Source organism: Panicum virgatum, chromosome 9N, assembly GCF_016808335.1.
Source record: "Panicum virgatum strain AP13 chromosome 9N, P.virgatum_v5, whole genome shotgun sequence".
In the NCBI taxonomy this organism is placed as follows: Eukaryota; Viridiplantae; Streptophyta; class Magnoliopsida; order Poales; family Poaceae; genus Panicum; species Panicum virgatum.
The window spans coordinates 26,502,666-26,520,434 of record NC_053153.1 but is presented as its reverse complement, the minus strand read 5'-3'; the positions used below and the strand labels follow the sequence as shown (position 1 = coordinate 26,520,434).

The 17,769-nt window shown below is 45.4% G+C and overlaps 2 protein-coding genes, 1 long non-coding RNA gene and 1 pseudogene across 4 annotated transcripts; 2 read left to right on the top strand and 2 right to left on the bottom strand.

Moving 5' to 3' along the window:
* Positions 1-520: 520 nt before the first annotated feature.
* LOC120688904 lies at positions 521-5,413 on the bottom strand (annotated as a pseudogene).
* A 2,958-nt stretch (positions 5,414-8,371) lies between these two features.
* Positions 8,372-10,467, top strand: LOC120687345. Its single transcript, XM_039969313.1, has 3 exons — positions 8,372-8,634; positions 9,064-9,340; positions 9,420-10,467. The coding sequence occupies exons 1-3, from the start codon at positions 8,592-8,594 to the stop codon at positions 10,456-10,458; spliced, it is 1,359 nt and encodes a 452-aa protein (XP_039825247.1). The 5' UTR covers positions 8,372-8,591; the 3' UTR covers positions 10,459-10,467.
* A 188-nt stretch (positions 10,468-10,655) lies between these two features.
* LOC120687346 lies at positions 10,656-12,840 on the bottom strand. 2 transcript variants are annotated; one of them, XM_039969315.1, is made up of 4 exons: positions 12,656-12,840; positions 12,096-12,231; positions 11,653-11,997; positions 10,656-11,455 (listed from the first exon to the last, which is right to left on the bottom strand). In XM_039969315.1, exons 2-4 carry the CDS (start codon positions 12,222-12,224, stop codon positions 10,874-10,876), a joined length of 1,056 nt encoding a protein of 351 aa, XP_039825249.1. In that variant the 5' UTR covers positions 12,225-12,231; positions 12,656-12,840; the 3' UTR covers positions 10,656-10,873. The 2 variants fall into 2 exon arrangements, with proteins under 2 accessions (XP_039825249.1, XP_039825248.1); XM_039969314.1 differs by lacking the exon at positions 12,656-12,840 and having other exon boundaries at positions 12,096-12,257.
* Positions 12,841-14,941: 2,101 nt separating this feature from the next.
* Positions 14,942-17,416, top strand: LOC120692697. Its single transcript, XR_005682710.1, has 3 exons — positions 14,942-15,412; positions 16,989-17,223; positions 17,324-17,416. It is a non-coding gene; the product is annotated as an uncharacterized LOC120692697 (long non-coding RNA).
* The last annotated feature ends 353 nt before the right edge of the window (positions 17,417-17,769 follow it).

The following is a 17,769-nucleotide window of genomic DNA, read 5'->3' as shown; positions in this document are numbered from 1 at the left end:
TGTCGTATTTGTCAATTATATATTTGTCATAATAACTGTCTATAATGTCTATGTATTTAGATATATTTCTATTGTATTTGTATCGAAAACAGAGAAAAATGAAACAAAAAAAATTGGCCACTTTGCCGAGTGGATAAGCCAAAACACTCAGCAAAGTGGCCTTTACAGGGTCATCAGAAAAGAAACTTTGCCGAGTGCTTAACTCCTGGCACTCAGCAAAGGCTGAAAAGTTTGCCGAGTGCCAGAGATCTAGCACTCGGCAAAACTGCCACGTGGAGCAGCTGTTGGCGGGGACTTTGCCAAGTGCCAAGCCCCGACACTCGGCAAAGCAGCCGCCAACGGTCGTGACACGTGGCAGCTTTACCGAGTGCTCGAAAAAAACACTCGGCAAAACCTCCATTGCCGTCAGGGGCATTGCGCCACTCGGCAATGCCCTGAATCCGGTAGTGAATGGACGACGAACGTGCGTGCGTGCGCAAACGTTGATGCGCCGGCCACGATCACACGTGCGGCTCATCAATCATCTTAGACTCCGAGAGTGCTCGTCGGATCGGAGCAGTGTCGGCTCGTCGCAGACGAGGTCACGTAGGCTTGGCTTCAGCTGCGCACGGCGGCGCCGCCGGACTTGCGCCGAACCTCCACGACAAGCAGCTCCGGCGTGAGCTCGTAGATCTCCGCGGCCACGGCCAGCGCGCCGTGCTCGCCCTCCCTCGTCCCCTCCATGCTGATGGACCCGTCATCCCTCTCGCGCACCACCATGCCGGCCGCCGACGCGGCCCCCTTCAGCGTGGCCAGGATCTGCTCCACGGGAGCCGCCGACACGAACCGCGCCGCGGTCGGGTGCGGCGGCTGCTCCGGGAGGACACTGCCCCCTTCGCCGTCCTCGAACAGGCCCGACAGGTCGAACCCCCTCGAGAACGAGATCATGTCGAACGCGTTCAGGCTCGACCGCCGCCGGCTGCTCCCGCCGAGCCTGCTTCGCGATTCCAGCTGTAGCAGCGATGGCACCGACGCACACGACGTCAGCCCGCCGGCGGCACCCTTTAATTTCTCGCCTTCCTGGGAGCGATGTCGACTGCCCGTGGCGTGTCCGGCGAGGTGGACGCCGTCGTCGCCGTCCAGGTCGAAGAAGGTGAAGGATCGGTCGTCCTCGATGCGGAAGGAGAAGCGGCGGAAGCCGACCTTGAACCACTCGTCGTCCATGATCTCGTTCGCGGTGGCGCGGCGCTGCGGGTTGGTGTCGAGGAGGCGGGTGAGCTCCGGCGAGAACCACTTGGGGCAGCGGAACTCGCCCCTGTGGATCTTGCGGTACATGGCCACGAGGTTGCGGTCCTGGAACGGGAGGTAACCGGCGGCGAGCACGACGCCGCAGGACCAGAGGTCGGCCTTGGCGGCGTCGTAGCCGCGGCGGGAGAGCACCTCCGGCGCGACGTACGCACGCCGGGGTGCCGCAGAAGGTGTGGAACAGCCCGTCGTGGCGCATCTGGTCGGCCACCGCGGAGAGGCCGAAGTCGGAGACCTTTAGGTCGCCGGCGTCGTCGAGGAGCAGGTTCTCGGGCTTGATGTCCCGGTGGTACACCCCGCGCGCGTGGCAGAAGGCGACGGAGGACACCAGCTGCTGGAAGTAGCGCCGGGCGTCGGCCTCCCGGAGCCGGCCCCGCGCGAACAGCTCGCCGCCGCGCACGTACTCCATCACGAAGTAGATGCGCAGCTTGGTGGCCATCACCTCGTAGAGCTGCTGCACGATGTGCGGGTGCCGCACCCGCCGGTCGCGCTTGATGTGCGCCATCAGACCGGACTTGAAGATCTTCTCCTTCTCCATCACCTTGATGGCCACCTCCTCGCCGGTGTGCACGTTGCGCGCGTGGTACACCTTGGCGAAGTTGCCCTGCCCCAACAGCTTCCCTACCTCGTAACGCCCCAGGAGGAGCGCCGGCCGGTTTCTTGGACTCCCAGCCGGCCGCCGCCGCCGCCATTGCTTCCTCGCTCCCTTGCCTGCCGTCCACAGCATTGAGGCCCTGTTTAGTTGCCACTCCATATACACAAAAACGCAAAATTTTACGAAGAAATTTTACTAATTTGAAGTACTAAATGAAGTCTATTTACAAAACTTTTTGTATGAATGGGTTGTAAATCACGAGACGAATCTAATGAACCAACTTAATCCATGATTTGCAACAGTGATGCTACAGTACCATCCGCTAATTATTGCTTGATTATGGATTAATTAGCATCATTAGATTCATTTCGTGATTTACAACCCATCTGTGTAAAAAGTTTTATAAATAGACTTCATTTATTACTTTAAATTGTCAAGATTCCTTCAAAAAAATTTGCGTTTACAGTAAAGGGAACTAAACAGGGCCTGACTGATCAAACAGGAGGAGCTTCACTAGCTAGCTAGGCTAGCTGCTGCCGCAAGGATCGCCGGAGATAGATAGGTGTGTTTAGTTCGCGGAAAAATTACCGTAGTATGTTTCGGTTTTATTTGGCAATTATTGTTCAACTATGGAGTAATTACTCTCAAAAAAATTTGTCTCGTCATTTACAGCCAAATTGTGCAATTAGTTATATTTTTTAACTACATTTAATATTTCATGCATGTATCATAAAATTCAATGTGACGTGCGTTAGTGAAAAATTTTGAGAACTTTATGCAGAACTAAACACAGCCATAGACGACGTGTGCGTACGAGAGAAAAATTAAGAGAGAATCACTGTGTTCGCTTGGCTTGTCGGCTAACCAACCAGCAGTACTGTTCTCTTATACTAAATCAGCACCAATCTCTAGTTAATAGTCAGTCAGCAGTACTATTCTCTCATAACAAATCAGTATCAGCCATCAGCCACAGCAAAGCAAACATCATCGATGAAGTAGAGGTGGCATATATAGAGTTACTCTGTTCGGCAGCCAACTCCTGCTCCAGCCCAACAGTATTTTTCTCTTACACCACTCCAGCCACCAGCTCCAGCTCCAACCAGCCCAACAGTATTTTTCTCTCACACCATTCCAGCTCCAGCCTGCCGAACGCAGTGAGTGTGTTTTGACTTTTTTGGCGATCTTCTATTTTGTACTTTTCTTTTCACAGTTTGAATTTTCTTGAGAAAATTTAAAGCATTTTTTTGGTACAGGTGTACTGTGGTGGGCGAGCACTAGTAGAGTAGCAGTTCAGTCAATGCTGACTAGGATCTCTCCACCACCGTTCGATGTGGATCGTGATGCAATCTGGGCCGTTGGTTCTGGGTAAGGCAGGCAGCTGCTTGGTCGGTGATCTGACGAAGGGGTCTCGTGTTTTCTGCACATTTGATTTTCTGTCATGGCACGGATCGATTGGTTGGAAAATGATTTTTCATCTAATTCGGTTTGACGTTTTTCTGTGATTATGATATGCTTAGTTGGAAATGGTACGGGAAAAAGGTCGGTGCACGGTGACAGTTAAGCGTTTCACAGGTGATTTGTTGCTATCCTCCACGCACGCAGGAACGAAAATAAAGGTTGGTGAGAAACAAGTTAAGTTTATTCTACTCCAAAAATCCCCTAAAAAATATTCTACTCCAAAATATTTTTTCTGGTGCAGATTGATTTAGATGCTTTTTCCACCTGTATGTCCTCATGGCCATCAACTTCTTTTCAAGGACTGCGATTTTGTCATAAAATAATATAGGTGAGCAGAAAACGTCACTTATATTAGCTCTTGATATTTAGAACAGGTAATATAGATTACTCTTGTTTTTGTGCTCCTGAAAACAGAAGGGACAGTGTGTAGAAGCAGTGTTCAAGGATGTTTTTTTTTCTTTTTCCATAGTTGAACAAGAAGCTAGCACCCTCTTCGTTGTCCGAAGGCTATTGGTCTCAAAAAAAAAACAAACAAGATAAATGTATGTTCTAGAATCTGGAATCAACCTTCCATATCACAAGGGGACACTAGCTAGTTTGTTTTGCGTCAGTGTAACTGTCACAGTTTATTTATTTTGTTCAAAGATGCATGCATTGCACGACGAAATGTTCATGACAAAAAAAAGGAAGAAAAAATCATTTTGATTGCTGTGATGACTAAGAATTGGAATAAAGAATACCCTTGAAACATTCAATAATTGGGTAAGAACAATTTAAATGTTGTGGATTGTAAGGATTAGGGTGGGAGGAATGTGATTTTCCGGGTTACACGTTGGATCCAACGCAGGGATCAGAAACTGTGTATGGTGGAAGCAAAAGAAATTTTCCTTCATATTTTAGCTATTTTTTTCAGTCAACAAAGTCATGCATGTTGGCCTTCCGCTTCGCGGTCTTTGGCGCGGCGGACGACGGCTTCAGTTGCGCACGTCGCGACCGGTAAATCTTGCACAGGACATACTCCATTCGTTCCAAATCATAAGTCATTTCAAGAATTTTGGAAAGTCAAAATATTTCAAAGTTTGACCAAAATTATAAAGACAAACACAAAAATTTATAACATCAAATAGATATATTATGAAAATATAACTAACAAAGAATTTAATGATACTTAATTGGTGTCGTAAATGTTGTTATTTTGTTGTATAAATTTGGTCAAACTTGTAAAATTTTGACTCTCCAATTTTCCTGGAATGACTTATAATTTGAAACGGAGGGATACGTCGCCGCCGCCAGTACGGTGGCGTTGTCGTACTCCATCATGCATGCACCATATGGGGCGTCCTTGCGCCCATAGGGGACCAGTTGCAGATCGTGCCACCGCCTTCCGATCCTTTGACACCGCCCTCCGACGTGTCGCTAGCGGCGATGGTGAGTTGCCTGTGCCCGCGCGCCGAGCCGGCCATATGGGGCGCCGGCGAGCCAGGCCTTGGCCAGCCACAGCCAGGTTTGAGAAAGCAAATGATCTTGTTTGATTGAAATGTACCAAATGAGCGATGATGTGTCGGGAACGAGCGTGTTTGATTTGCCTGTAAGGTGGTGCATCCATGAAACAAGTAGCCTTACCGCCCATCCTTTCTCTGCTCTTTCCTCTTAGTCATTTCCTGAACACATGCATGGCGACCAGCCAACCACATCTGGGGCGGCGAAGCAGCACCTCAGCGCCGTGGAGACCCTCCGTAACGAGGGCGACGGCGGTGTCTGCTGCTGACCGGATCTAAAGGGGAGGAAGGGGCGGAGAGTGAGCACATTGGCCGGTGCGTGGCGATAGTCGTCGGAGATGGCGATGCGGAAGTGGGACAGCAGCATGGCGAGCGCGTACGCCTGGCCGACGCAGTTGCGCGGGCCCGATGCGCGGACTCGTCGTGGTGGATGGCCAGCACCGGGATCCACACCGACAGGCCACGCGGTAGGTGGGTTGGCTGTCGGGAATCCCGAGGGCGGGTTGGTGCGGGGCCTCGTGGTCCTTGGAGACGGGCCTTTGTAGCTCTGGGGCTCGGTCACCCCATTTTGGTCCATATCAAAACATGCCCATGGGCTCTCTTGTATTTCTTGATGCAGTACAAGTACCACTGGTTCCGCGACGAGGTCGAAGTGGTGGATGGTGGCGCGCTTTTTTCATTTTTATATTTTTAAAAAATAAAATTTCAAAAATATATGCCGAATAGGTAAATTTTCAAAAATGCGTGCATGTCGCCCCCTAATGGGCGACAGGGTGGGCGACAGGACCTAAATGTAAAAAAAATTATATTTAGGTCCTGGTGCCCATGGCGCATTAAACAGTGAACTTGCAAAATCGATATAAAATCGTAGAAAAATAAAAAAAATAAAAACTCAACTGTTCTGGATTCTATGAAACAATATCTACAACTTTTGTTACATAAAGTTTTTCATTTGATCAATGTATCTTGCTCTATTTTAAATACCAGTTTAATGCATTTTTATTTAAATCTCAAGATCCATCCTTTAGATGCATGTCATCTTTAGCCAGAGTGTTTCATATGGTGAGCATAGGCTTGTACAAAATTGGTAGGCCTAGAAAACATTTCTAGAATAATTTTTAAAATTAGATATTGCAATATGTCTAATTTAAATGAGTTATTTATCCATGTTGCTATATTGAGTATTAGAAGCCATAACTTTTACAGTCCCATTATTTTATTTCCTAAGAGCTATAAAAAAAGTTTGGTAAATTTTAGATAAGCACAACTAGACCAAATGAATTATTTCATATTTTTCTAGGTACAAGAACTATTTTTCTTGATTTAGATACATTGATTAAATGAAAGACTTTATGTAACAAAAGTTGTAGATATTATTTCATAGAATCCAGAACAATTTAGTATGTATTTTTCCGATTTTTATATAATTTTATATCCATTTTACAAATTCACTGTTTAATGCACCTGGGCGCCAGGAGCTAAATATAATTTTTTTAACATTTAGGTCCTGTAGCCCATTAGAGGGGCGACAGGGCACCCATTTTTGAAAATTTTTCCTATTCGACGTATATTTTTGAATTTTTTTTAAAATATAAAAATGAAAAAAAGGCGACGGTGGCACCGGCGGTGAAGGAGCGCGATGGACGCGTCGTCGCCGGTGTCCTTTGGCAGCCATCCAAGTCGAGTGCTCGGTCGCATGGCTGGGCCGTGGGCCCCGCGCTGCCTGCCCCTTGCAGCATGCGGAGTAGGAGGCTGACAGCACTATCCAGGAACGAGCTCTCGCCGGCCCGGTCGGTCATCACGCCTGGGCCAGGATGGAATGGAGATGGAGGCCCAATTCGAATCACCAGCATTAGGGTTTGTCGGTACACGAAGCAGCAGCGTCGTCCGCCGCCGCAGGCAGGCGAATCACTGGTGGTGAATAGAAATGGCGGCGAGATCAGCAGCACTCTGCGTCGTCGCGCTGGTCGTGGCCGCCATGGCGCTACTGGCACCGACGCAGGCGAGCTTCATCTACACCGAGGAGGACCTCGCGTCGGATGATTCCATGTGGGCGCTGGACGATCGCTGGGCCGCGCACCACGAGGTGGCGTGTGACAAGACCACGCGCTTCCCCATCTTCAAGAAGAACGCACGCGAGCTCTTCGACAAGCAGCGCAACAAGGGAAAGTCCTTCGCCGCCCTCAATATCTTCGGCGATACTACCTACGATGAGGTCATCACTTTTTGGACGGGGGAAAGGGAGATCGATGAACAAAATTACTTTGTTGATTGCGACCGGGTTAGGCCAGAGTTGGTACCTTTGATTGAAGGCTGTTAGTATCTTTGATTGTGGAGCCGTGTTGGCCAGGTTGTGAGCCGTGCCTGTTGGAGGTCGCCTTGCTTTGTAGTGTGTGAGCCGTGCCTGTTGGAGATCGAGGAACCAAATTCCTTTGTTGATTCTGCTGTTTTGTATCTTGCTTCAACTTTCATTTTAGTAATAAAATCCTGTAGGGGCCTCGGCCCTTCCAGTTCATTCAAAAGAAGAAAGGAACCAAATTCCTTGCCAAGGGAGCATGTAATTCACTTGCAACATAGTATATATGCCCTGTTTAGTTCCAGCGCAAAAAATTTTTGTGTTGGAATCTTACTAATTTAAAGTACTAAATGAAGTCTATTTACAAAACTTTTTGCACAGATGGGTTGTAAATCGCGAGATGAATCTAATGATGCTAATTAATCCATGATTAATCAATAATTAGCGGATGGTTACTGTAGCATCACTGTTGCAAATCATGGATTAAGTAGGCTCATTATATTCGTCTCGCGATTTACAGCACATCTATGCAAAAATTTTTGTAAATAGATTTCATTTAGTACTCCATGCATGTGTCAAAATATTCGATGTGATGATTTTTTTGTGTTTACGGGATTTATGGGGTGGGAAGTAAACAGACCATACTTTCCATAATTCATTTATGTCCGACCCATGGAGGCGCTGACGGCCACGGGCAAATGCTTCTCCCGGCCAGGGCAATGTCCCCGATGCCCCCCCTGGTGTTGTTGGAACGTCGCCAGAATTGTGTCCTTTTTCTGTATCTGGAGGGGTTGCTGCAGGAGCAACAGAAGCTCGGGCCTTCTTGTATCAGCGGCAAGCTGTTCAATCAAGGTGACAGATATTTCGTATTTATAGTACCAGTCTTGCTCAGATTCAGTAGTTAGTCTGCTCTGTTCCTGTATGAGCTCGTGTCTTTAGATAAAAGATCAATCTTTTCATTCATTTGAAACAGATGCTAACGTGGGATGACTTGTAAGGCTGTTTCCAGCAGCTCTCCCGCCGCGGATGCGGAAACCAGCACCGATACGCATCCGGGCCCACCACCACGTCGCGGGAATACGGAGTCCGTTCCAGCAGAAAGCGCATGCGGGCGCGGAAGCAATCCTTTTGGCGCGAGACGGTTTGTATTCCCGCCGTCGCTTCGCTTGGAAGGCGCGGTCCCGGTCCTGGGCACAGGAGGCACGGAAAAAATCCGGCGGCGGCCGCGTCCCTTTGCTGTCGGGGTGGTGGCCGCGTCCGCGTCGCCCTTCGACGAGCTCCACGCGCGGGGGAGGCCCGTGCCCGGACCCTCCAAGGTGAGCCAGCCCACCGTCCCGCCCTACCTCGCCTGCCTCGGGCGCATCGTCCCAGCGGCCAACCATCCTCTCCCTTATTTTTCCCCAAATTGAATAGTATGTCTGGTGGGTAGTATTGGGTACTGCTAAATGATTAGTCTCCGATGGTCTCTGTGGCGGTTGATTTGAGGTTTGGATGCTGGAAAGGTGCTGTCGGTAATCATTTCTTGTTGTGATTCCTGTCTGACATGTGGAACCATAGGGCTTAGGGTTTGATTGTTCTAATATTATGTACTTTTAGCTCAAAACATTATATATTGCTGCCTATCGTCATGGAGTCTTGAGTTATAATTTGGTTAGATTCTGTGAGTATCATTGGTACTACTTTTGGGATGTTGGCTATTGCTGAGCTAAGTTAGCAATTCTGTTCTTGCAGTCTGTATTAACTGAGTTAATGTTTGGATATATTTTGGTATCAAACTTGTGTTAGATAGCTCAGGATGAATTCTTGAAAGCATTGCAAATATTGAGCTGGGTCCTTCTCAACATTGTGACTTATTATCTTGCTGTAGGATGTTCGATTTTGTATATGTAACCCCTCCGTTTGAAATTACAAGACGTGTTTTGTTTCACTAGGACAAGGCTTTGACCAACAATTACCCCAGCCGAAGATGGCCTGGAGAAGACAAAGAAAGCGTCAATGTGAGTTGCAAGAGTTCCACACCCACCATGAGCTTCTGACCGTGACAACCATTGTTCAAATTATGGACGAAGAAGAAGAACAACGTCCTCGTCGTGGCTCTGTAGTTGGGAGGCAGTCTGTGCCCAGGGATAGGTTCAGCGGCTATTGGAGGTTGATGCAAGATTACTTCCTCGATCCTCCTGTCTATGGTGATAACCACTTTCGTCGCCGGTTAGTTTCGTTCCATGAATTATTCTGTGCAGCTTGACTGTAAAAATCTCTATTTGATGACATGTATGTCTATTTGCAGCTTTCGAATGTGCAAAGCTATGTTCCTTGATATATGTCATGCTGTTGCGGCGAGGAACGACTACTTCAAGAGGAAATCCAATGCTGCAGGCCTGCCGGGATTCGCCACGGTACAGAAGGTAATTGCCGCCTTGCGTCTGCTTGCATACGGAGGGCCTGCGGACCGCCTTGATGAGTACATTCGTATGGGGGAGAGCACCATCCTTGAGTGCCTGGATGACTTCACTAGAACAATGATTGATCTCTATGGACGATCCTATCTTAGGCCACCAAATGCTGAAGACATTGCTAGGCTACTTCAGAAAGCAGAAGAAAGAGGTTTTCCCGGCATGATTGGTAGTATCGATTGTATGCACTGGGAGTGGGAGAAGTGCCCTACAGGTTGGCATGGTCAATACAGGGGGCATTACAAAAAACCCACAATTATCCTTGAGGCTGTAGCAAGCTATGATCTTTGGATTTGGCATGCTTTCTTTGGCATGCCAGGATCTTGCAACGATATTAATGTCTTACATCGATCCCCAGTGTTTGACAACCTTGCTAGGGGCATTGGACCTGCAGTGACCTTCAATGTTAATGGGAGGGATTACAATATGGGATATTATCTTGCTGATGGTATCTACCCTCCTTGGGCTACTTTGATCAATGGTATATCTAGCCCCCAAAGCAATAAGCACAAGTACTTCACACTTAAGCAAGCAGAGTACCGTAAGGATGTGGAGCGTGCATTTGGTGTGCTGCAAGCAAAGTATGCAATTATGAAAGGACCAGCTAGGAAGTTCAATCCAATAGCACTGAAGAATATAGTTGATTGTGTAATCATCCTGCACAATATGGGTATTGATTATGAGAAAGGAATGGAGGAGTTGAGAATTGAAGATTATGATGACGCCACAAGGCCAAGATTGGATCCGAATCGAAACGTTCCGGAAATTCGTCAATTGATCGCACGACACCGCCAAATTCGAAGCCGGCCAGCTAATGAACAGCTGAAAGCCGATCTTATCGAGCATGTTTGGAACAAGTTTGGGGCTCAGTAGGTCAGTTTTAAATATGGGGTAGGCTATTGCATGTATTTTACTTCTCACAAAGTCAAGCTTGTCGACTGTGAGTTAATGGGATGAAGTTCATGACTTAATGAACTTAGTGTTAGTTCATGACTGTCGAGCAATCTGGTATGGCAATCTGGTAGTTCGTGCAGACATTGTTAAATTATTTTGAAAAATCTTGTGTATCACATCTCACAATATATTGCATCTATTGGCCATCCCAGCCATGCATAGTTCAACACATAGTTCGATACGGAAACTGATAAAATTACATCTTCTGGTCATCCCAGCCATGCATAGTTGAACACATAGTCCGATACAGAAACTGATAACATTACATCTACTAGCCATCCCAGCCATGCATAGTTCAACACATAGTTTGATACGGAAACTGATAAAATTACATCTACTGCCTACTAGGGCCACTGGAACGATCATCTCTGAAGCTCATCGCAGAGATCTTCTTCTGTTTGTTGATGTAGTATTCACGAACCCACGGTGTCATCTTGTCGACATCCATGCTCATGACCCGTTCTTCCCGATCTTCCTTCTGGAGTTGGAGCATCTCTTGTTGTATTTGCACCTGCGCTTTCTGAATTTGCAGCTGCTCTTCCTGTAGAGCTAGTTTGCGATCAGACCGAGAAGCTATGTCCTTGGCCTCTTCGTTGCTTGCGGCCTCAACCCGTTCTTCATAAGCGCTCCGGTCCATGGACATCTTTTGCAGCACTTCAAGGCAAGCTGAAGATGAGGAAGCGGTGCTGCTGCGTGCCTTCTTGCCCTTGTCCCTGCCAACTGGCCTAGCAATTCGAGGAGGGAGCGTGGGATCTAAGTTTTCCTCAGCAGGTTGTACATGCGGATCCTCGTTGCTTGCAGACATGGAAGCGAGCCACTTGTTCCATTTCATCTCATTGCGTAAGATATACCAACAATGAATGAACTTGAAAGTGGTTCCGATAATACCCTCATACATCTGGATGGCGTCTTTGACCTGCACAAACAACCATGAACATTGCATAAAAAGTTAAGGCAAATAATGCATCTGCTGGAAGAACACATCGTCCTTTTTGGTTTGATCTATTTTTGTCAATTCATCTGGTAAGCTAAAACAATAAGACATGTTGTACAGATAGAAATTAAATGTAGCCCAACTATAATCTGAAAGGAATAAGACATGTTGTTCCTTACCTTGTCATTTTCGCTCTTGCCACTCTGGTTTGTCCTTTCAATCTCAGAGTAGAACCCACAAAATCTTGAAGTGTCCTTCTGGATATCAGCCCATCTATGTTGCAGGGCAGAGTTGGACCTTTCAATTTTACTGTGTTCATCGTAGTAAGCTTTTATCCTTGCCCAGTAAGATCGGATTGGCTGGTTGATTCCCACAATAGGATCCTTGCTCACATTAATCCACGCCGAGCATAAAAATTCATCCTCCTTTGTTGCAAAGTTCTTTGTACGTTTGGCAGTACCCTTCCTGCGTCCTTCAGGAGCTCTAGGTTGTGCTGCCACGGCAGTGTCCATGTTTTGGGACCCCTAAAAATTGGAGACAAAAAAATATAGTCAGTGCTAACACATTCAACAATGATTTTCTAAATGACACTTCATAAGGTACCATAATTTCAATGCCATACATCTGGAGGGAAGTTGTTAAGCTGCTGCTCGGTTGACATGTAGGGTTCACCTATGTCAATGCCATGGGTGTAATTCACCTCACCAATTGGCTGAGAAGCATTATCCATTCCTTGCCATAAGTTCTCCATTGAACCCCTGCACATATGCATATCCTCTGTCAAAACTTGATATGGAGGAAAATACAGGACCGTGGAATATATTCATACAGAGGATATGCAATGGCTTATGCCTTGCCATTGTTGGTACAGACAACAATCAGCGCGGGTATTATATCATGTGCAGACATCTCTAAATAATTCATTCATATTGGGATGGGAAGGAGGCAGCCAGCACAGCAAGCCATACCATGGAGCTACCCAGGCCATAGCCCGGGCCATGGCTGGGCGGCCAGAGGCCTGTATCCGCCCCTGGACATCGTTGTTCTTCCCCTCGTGCCCCCAAATCCCTGGATCTACGAATTTCCCACACGGGTGGAAATATAAACTGCCCTATGCACTTCATCCGCCTCTAGATCAAGCTCTATACCACTAATCCAGACCAGCGAGATCAAAGGACTCACCTTGCAATAGTTGTCGCCGGAACCGGCGAAGAACGAACGCTCCCCGGTGAAGAGGAGCCTTGGGATTCAGAGCGCCGTCCTCGCTTCAGGCTTCCTCGACATGCTCCTGCGCTCCCCCCTGTGTCCTCTTGGATTTGGACTTGGACTCCAGGTCGGGGGCTCGGGGCGAGTCTTGGCCGGGGGAGACAACCTCGGTGCGACGGCAGAGGAGTCCGGGGCTGGAGAAGAGAGCGGTAGTCCGGAGCTGGAGAAGAGAGCAGATTGAAGTTCTAGTAAAGTAAACTCCTTGTTCTTGTAGTTGTGAACTGATTTGAGGAATCGTAGCCGAAAACCCACCTTTGTGCTGCTCCTGTAGGAGACGGCGACGATGCGCTGCTTCCTTGCGAAGCAGCCGGCGTCGAAGCTGTCCAACGCGCGCGCTTCCCACGACCTTCTCGTCGTCCCGCCCTTGCCTCCGCCCTCTCCGACCACCAGATTTGGTCTCCAGCTCGAGATCCACCGGCGGCGGACAACACCAACGGGGGGAGGATGAAGTTCACAGGCAGGGGCAGGTGGGGAGTGGCCGTTGGGTTTACTGATGCGAAGAGGAGAGAGAATGTATAGGAATGCGGTCTCGTGGGGGACCTCTCCCTTTCCCCGCATCCGCATGCGGTAGCTGCTGGAAGTGCTACAGTACTGACTCGTGGCCCTTTTTGCACATGCGCATCCCTTTGGGGGAGCCGCTGGAAACAGCCTAAGGGGAACTGAAATATTCCATTTATTATCTCAGTGCAATATGTTTTTTTTTCTCAATCTGCAACTGCTGCTTATGTTTTTTTTCTAGGATTCAAAGGCAGCACTGTTGTTTGATGTGCAAACTATTACTTGTGTTTTCTTGGGACTGAAAGGCAGGAGTGCTGTTGGATGTAAGTCATGGATTCTCTTTTGTTTGCGGACATCATTTGTATTGCTGCTAACTGATTAAGTACTGCTTATGGGCATTGCTTGCAAAATCTACATGCATGTTTATTTCATTATTTTGCTAGAACTCAGAATGTCGGCAATGCTCTCCTCAGTCTGTTCATGCACAAAGTAAAGATTGAAAATCCATCGTGAGCTGCACGCCTGTTTTTTTTTATTGACAGGACCAAGCGGATGCATGATATGCGCAGTGACCTATTTGTAATGGTTTGACAGGATCAATATACATTGTATCTTTTCATGTGAAATACTCATAAATGCATTAAAATATGCAATGTGATGGCTGTGTTAAAAAATGATTGTTTCCCTGCTTGCTCAGTACCTCCACGAATGATTTGGTAATTTGATCAATTTGGGTTTGTTTGGCACACAACTAATAGTTGTCCTGCATTGGGTAAGCCTGTTTGCAACCTGTAGCCAAGTGCCCAGTGAATAAGCTTGCTATTGAGTCACGAGTCTGTTTTGAGAATGTGGTAGTTTCCATCATTGGGCTATATGAGTCCAGTGAATAGGTTAGCAACTGCCACTATGCTATTTGTGTGTGTCCTCTATCTATATGCACATATTGTTACAAATAATTAAATTTTCATCAAATTTTTTACAAAATTATTTCTTTTCTTATCCAGTGCTGAAACACAATTGTCATTCTATGTATTTGCAGTTTTGACCAAACCTATACATTTGGCTTGATCTGGTTCCTGATTGGTAAAATGCTCTTAAAAGTTAGCTTCTACATTGTGTATATTGCCATCCCAGATGCATGTTTTTTTTCCTCCGGGTGTTCCTAGTACGTATGATTGGTCAAGCCACTTTTTTTTCTTTTCATTTGAGGGTTCACCGGGGGGGAGTTGATCCCCACCTGAATATTTATATCATTGACCCCAAAACGGCCCGTAAAGAAGTTACATTTACAACTCTCTCCTCTGCCTGAGTGTCAGGCAGAAGACTTTACAAAATCATAAACAAAACCAAGAACAGAACCATCGGTGCATGAGCTATGCCTGTATCGCCGCTTGAAATATTTCGCACCATTTTTCCGCAATGTGTTTTTTCTTTTTCTTGAATCTTAAACGCCATTGCTCAGCTGTTGCTTTGCAAGCCTGCAGAACTTGAACAACGCTCAGGGTCTCGTTTCTGAAGACAGCCGCGTTTCTTGCCTTCCAGATTTGCCAACAAGAAAGCGCAAATATTGTTGTTTCTTGTTAGATTTGGTCAAGCCAGTTCTTGATTGTTTCTTGTTAGATTTTACTATTTACTGTCAATTTCAGTGTAGTTTGTTTCACATATAGATTTTGTTTCTAGGCAGGCCAATTCGTGGTTGTTAGGCTGGCAATAAGAAATTCTAACTTATAGGCTATGCTATTTATAACACAGGGATTTTGTTTAGTTTGCAGTCTGACCATAGCTGCAAGTGAAGAGTCCATCTAATGTGAGTTTTACATATCAGACCACAAGCCATAATATTACCTCTGTTCAGGCCGTGAGTACACAAATAGATGTCTTTATTAGACTGACTTCAATAATTAACTTGGAAAATGCCCAGATGTTGAATTTGTTAATAATCCCTATACATGCAAGCATTTGCAAATGCTAATTGGCCTGTCTTAGAGAGATAAATTTCTACCATATTACGTGGAGGTGATTTGTACTGTAACATTATGATGAAATAGGCAAGATGAGTGCCCGTAGTGACGTGGTCCTGGAGATCAAGAATCTCACTGAGGTGAACTTCTAGGACAAGCTGGATTGGCTGGCATAGTTTGAGGATTCCGGACTGTAGACTCCGACGAATCGAAGGTATTCTGTTTATTATAATTTTTCATTCCTTTTAATACTCCACATCTTCTCATTTTAATATTAGATAATAATATCTCTGTAAGAAGCATATTACATTCTTTTCTTTACAATCAGAAATTGTTGACAGTAAGTTTTGGTAAAGTTTGTTTGGCATAGATGAGTTAAAAAAGTGTCTTGCTTGTCATGAAAGCTGTGATATATGGATGCTTTATATTTCTGTTCTTCAATGCTAAATGATGTGTTTTCTGTATCTTGCTGAAACAATAACGTAGGTATAGAAACGATGCCATGTATTCGGTCATAGTACCTACCAATTTTGCTGTATACAGATTTTGTAGTGTAACTCTTAGACTTGTCCAGTTCCCAAACTACCGTATCTTTATTATTAGTCAAAGTACCTACCAAAATTAAAGCATGGTTATGATTAATTGGTTTTACTGTCCAATGCGCATTGCCAAGCCAATCCGTTAATTTAATAAGTTTAAGTTTGGTTGCTAATAAGGCTAAATAAAATAGTCTCAGTTTAGTACTTCTTATTAGAATGGGATTTCGAGGAGACTGTAAGAATGGGATTTGCCTTGTCTATTTACGTCAGCCCTTGAACTATTGGAATTTTCGGTATACAAGATTCTTTTATTAATCTTTTTAACAGCTTCTGCTTCGAAGACCCTTCTGCTTCCCCTGATGCTTATGATATCGTAGGCTTTGATCTTGCACACCAGGGCGACTGGTTGGTTTACAGATGGGTAGGTTCAGAAGATTGGTCTCATGCCATTCTTAAACTTAGTGACTATAATGTTATATGATATGGCCTGAAAAAATTATTGTCTTTACAATTTAGTCACCATCTGCTGCCTCATAGAGAGAGGGCGTTTCAGAATCTGTAAGCTTCCCTATGCTTCAAATTGATTTTTAAGAAATCCTATCCAGTGTATTCAGTTCAGAAACTTCTCATGAGTTCCGGCATCAGTGAAATGTCTATTTTCATGTGCCATAGACCAAAAACTCCTATTGTGTTAGGATCAGTGTTTTTCCTCAATTGCTAAAATCTTGACCATTCATAGTGAAGATTTGTTATGTAAAAGTTCCTCATATGTTTAACTCTATGCCATATTAATTGAGATTTGTGACGTAAAAGTTCCTTGTATGCTTAACTCTTTGCCTTTTCAACTAGAGATGTATTTCACAAAAAAAAACATCTACTTACTTTTTTTTATTAACAAGTAGTTATCCCAAAAAAATACAGCAACATTTTCACCTAATTGTGTCTACAACAAGGGAATTCAGATTCAGGTTTCTTCAATTCTATAAGTTGTTACATAATTATAACTAAATTATCATCATCACTAGAAGAGGACCATCTATTATTGTCATTGCTCTTTTGGTTTAAAACATCTTAAAAAACTGATTGAGTGGCATGGTTAGTTCTGTGTTTCATGACACGAATCATCTCCCCATGCTGTTGATAGAATTGTTATGTATCATAGAAAATGATGGTAACCAAACTCAGATAAATGTTTGATATTTCTGTCTCGGATTCAAATTTGTTGCCTTCATAATTTCATATTACTTGCAGGCACCCGGAGAACAGCTACTTGGGAGACCTGCACCATCACCTGAAACCACTGAAACCCCTAACTTGAGAATGTGTCCACTCCTCCAATGCCATATGGTACCTCTCCTCGGTCAGGCACCAATATGATGAATACTCCTTCCCCCAAAAGCATCTAACACTACAAAAACAGAGGTAAAAGCTGATACAAGCATCTCAATAGCAGCTGAGGCCAGCAGCAGCTGTGTTGCTAGCGCAGGTAAAAATAGGCTTTCATTGATGCACTTTAGTTTTATAGATATTCTGTAACACATGCTTCCCTTCTTGATCTTGTTCTGAATCCACATTTTAACCTGTAGAGAGTGCAGTACACTTCCTCAGCTACAAGGTTTACAGGGGCATGCATATCTAAAACTACAGGCAATTAATGCTTCCCTCTTATCTAAAATAGCTCTTTGGACTGAACTTAAATTTTTGAACAAAACCTTTTATATGTCCCTGATCAACTACAAATGCAGTACAACCAAGCCTTGTGGAAACGATTTCATAATAGGCAGCTGCTGCCTGGACGTATGCAATCGGGCGGTCTGGGCATGGCTCAGCCTCAATTAAATCAAGGAACTCAGCTACGAAGTCACCCAGGCCAGTTTACTGCAGCTGCAAATAGTGCTGGTTTTATATGAGTTCTGGTTTTAAACTGCTACAAGCACAAGTTTTTAGATCATGCTCTATAGCATTTGTTTCTATCACAAGGTCCTATTTTACATTCTTTTTGCCCATCCTATATGTGTACTCTATAGATGGG

What these genes read in the sequence shown, in the direction of transcription:
- LOC120687345 (XM_039969313.1), top strand. Translation starts at nt 8,592, where the DNA reads ATGGTCTCTGTGGCGGTTGATTTGAGGTTTGGATGCTGGAAAG. An exon ending in GAGGTTTGGATGCTGGAAAG is followed by an intron (nt 8,635 to 9,063) that starts GTGCTGTCGGTA and finishes TTGTTTCACTAG; the next exon opens with GACAAGGCTTTGACCAACAA. An exon ending in GATAACCACTTTCGTCGCCG is followed by an intron (nt 9,341 to 9,419) that starts GTTAGTTTCGTT and finishes GTCTATTTGCAG; the next exon opens with CTTTCGAATGTGCAAAGCTA.
- LOC120687346 (XM_039969314.1), bottom strand. Translation starts at nt 12,245, where the DNA reads ATGCATATGTGCAGGGGTTCAATGGAGAACTTATGGCAAGGAATGGAT. An exon ending in TTAACAACTTCCCTCCAGAT is followed by an intron (nt 11,998 to 12,095) that starts GTATGGCATTGA and finishes TCCAATTTTTAG; the next exon opens with GGGTCCCAAAACATGGACAC. An exon ending in GCAAGAGCGAAAATGACAAG is followed by an intron (nt 11,456 to 11,652) that starts GTAAGGAACAAC and finishes TTGTTTGTGCAG; the next exon opens with GTCAAAGACGCCATCCAGAT.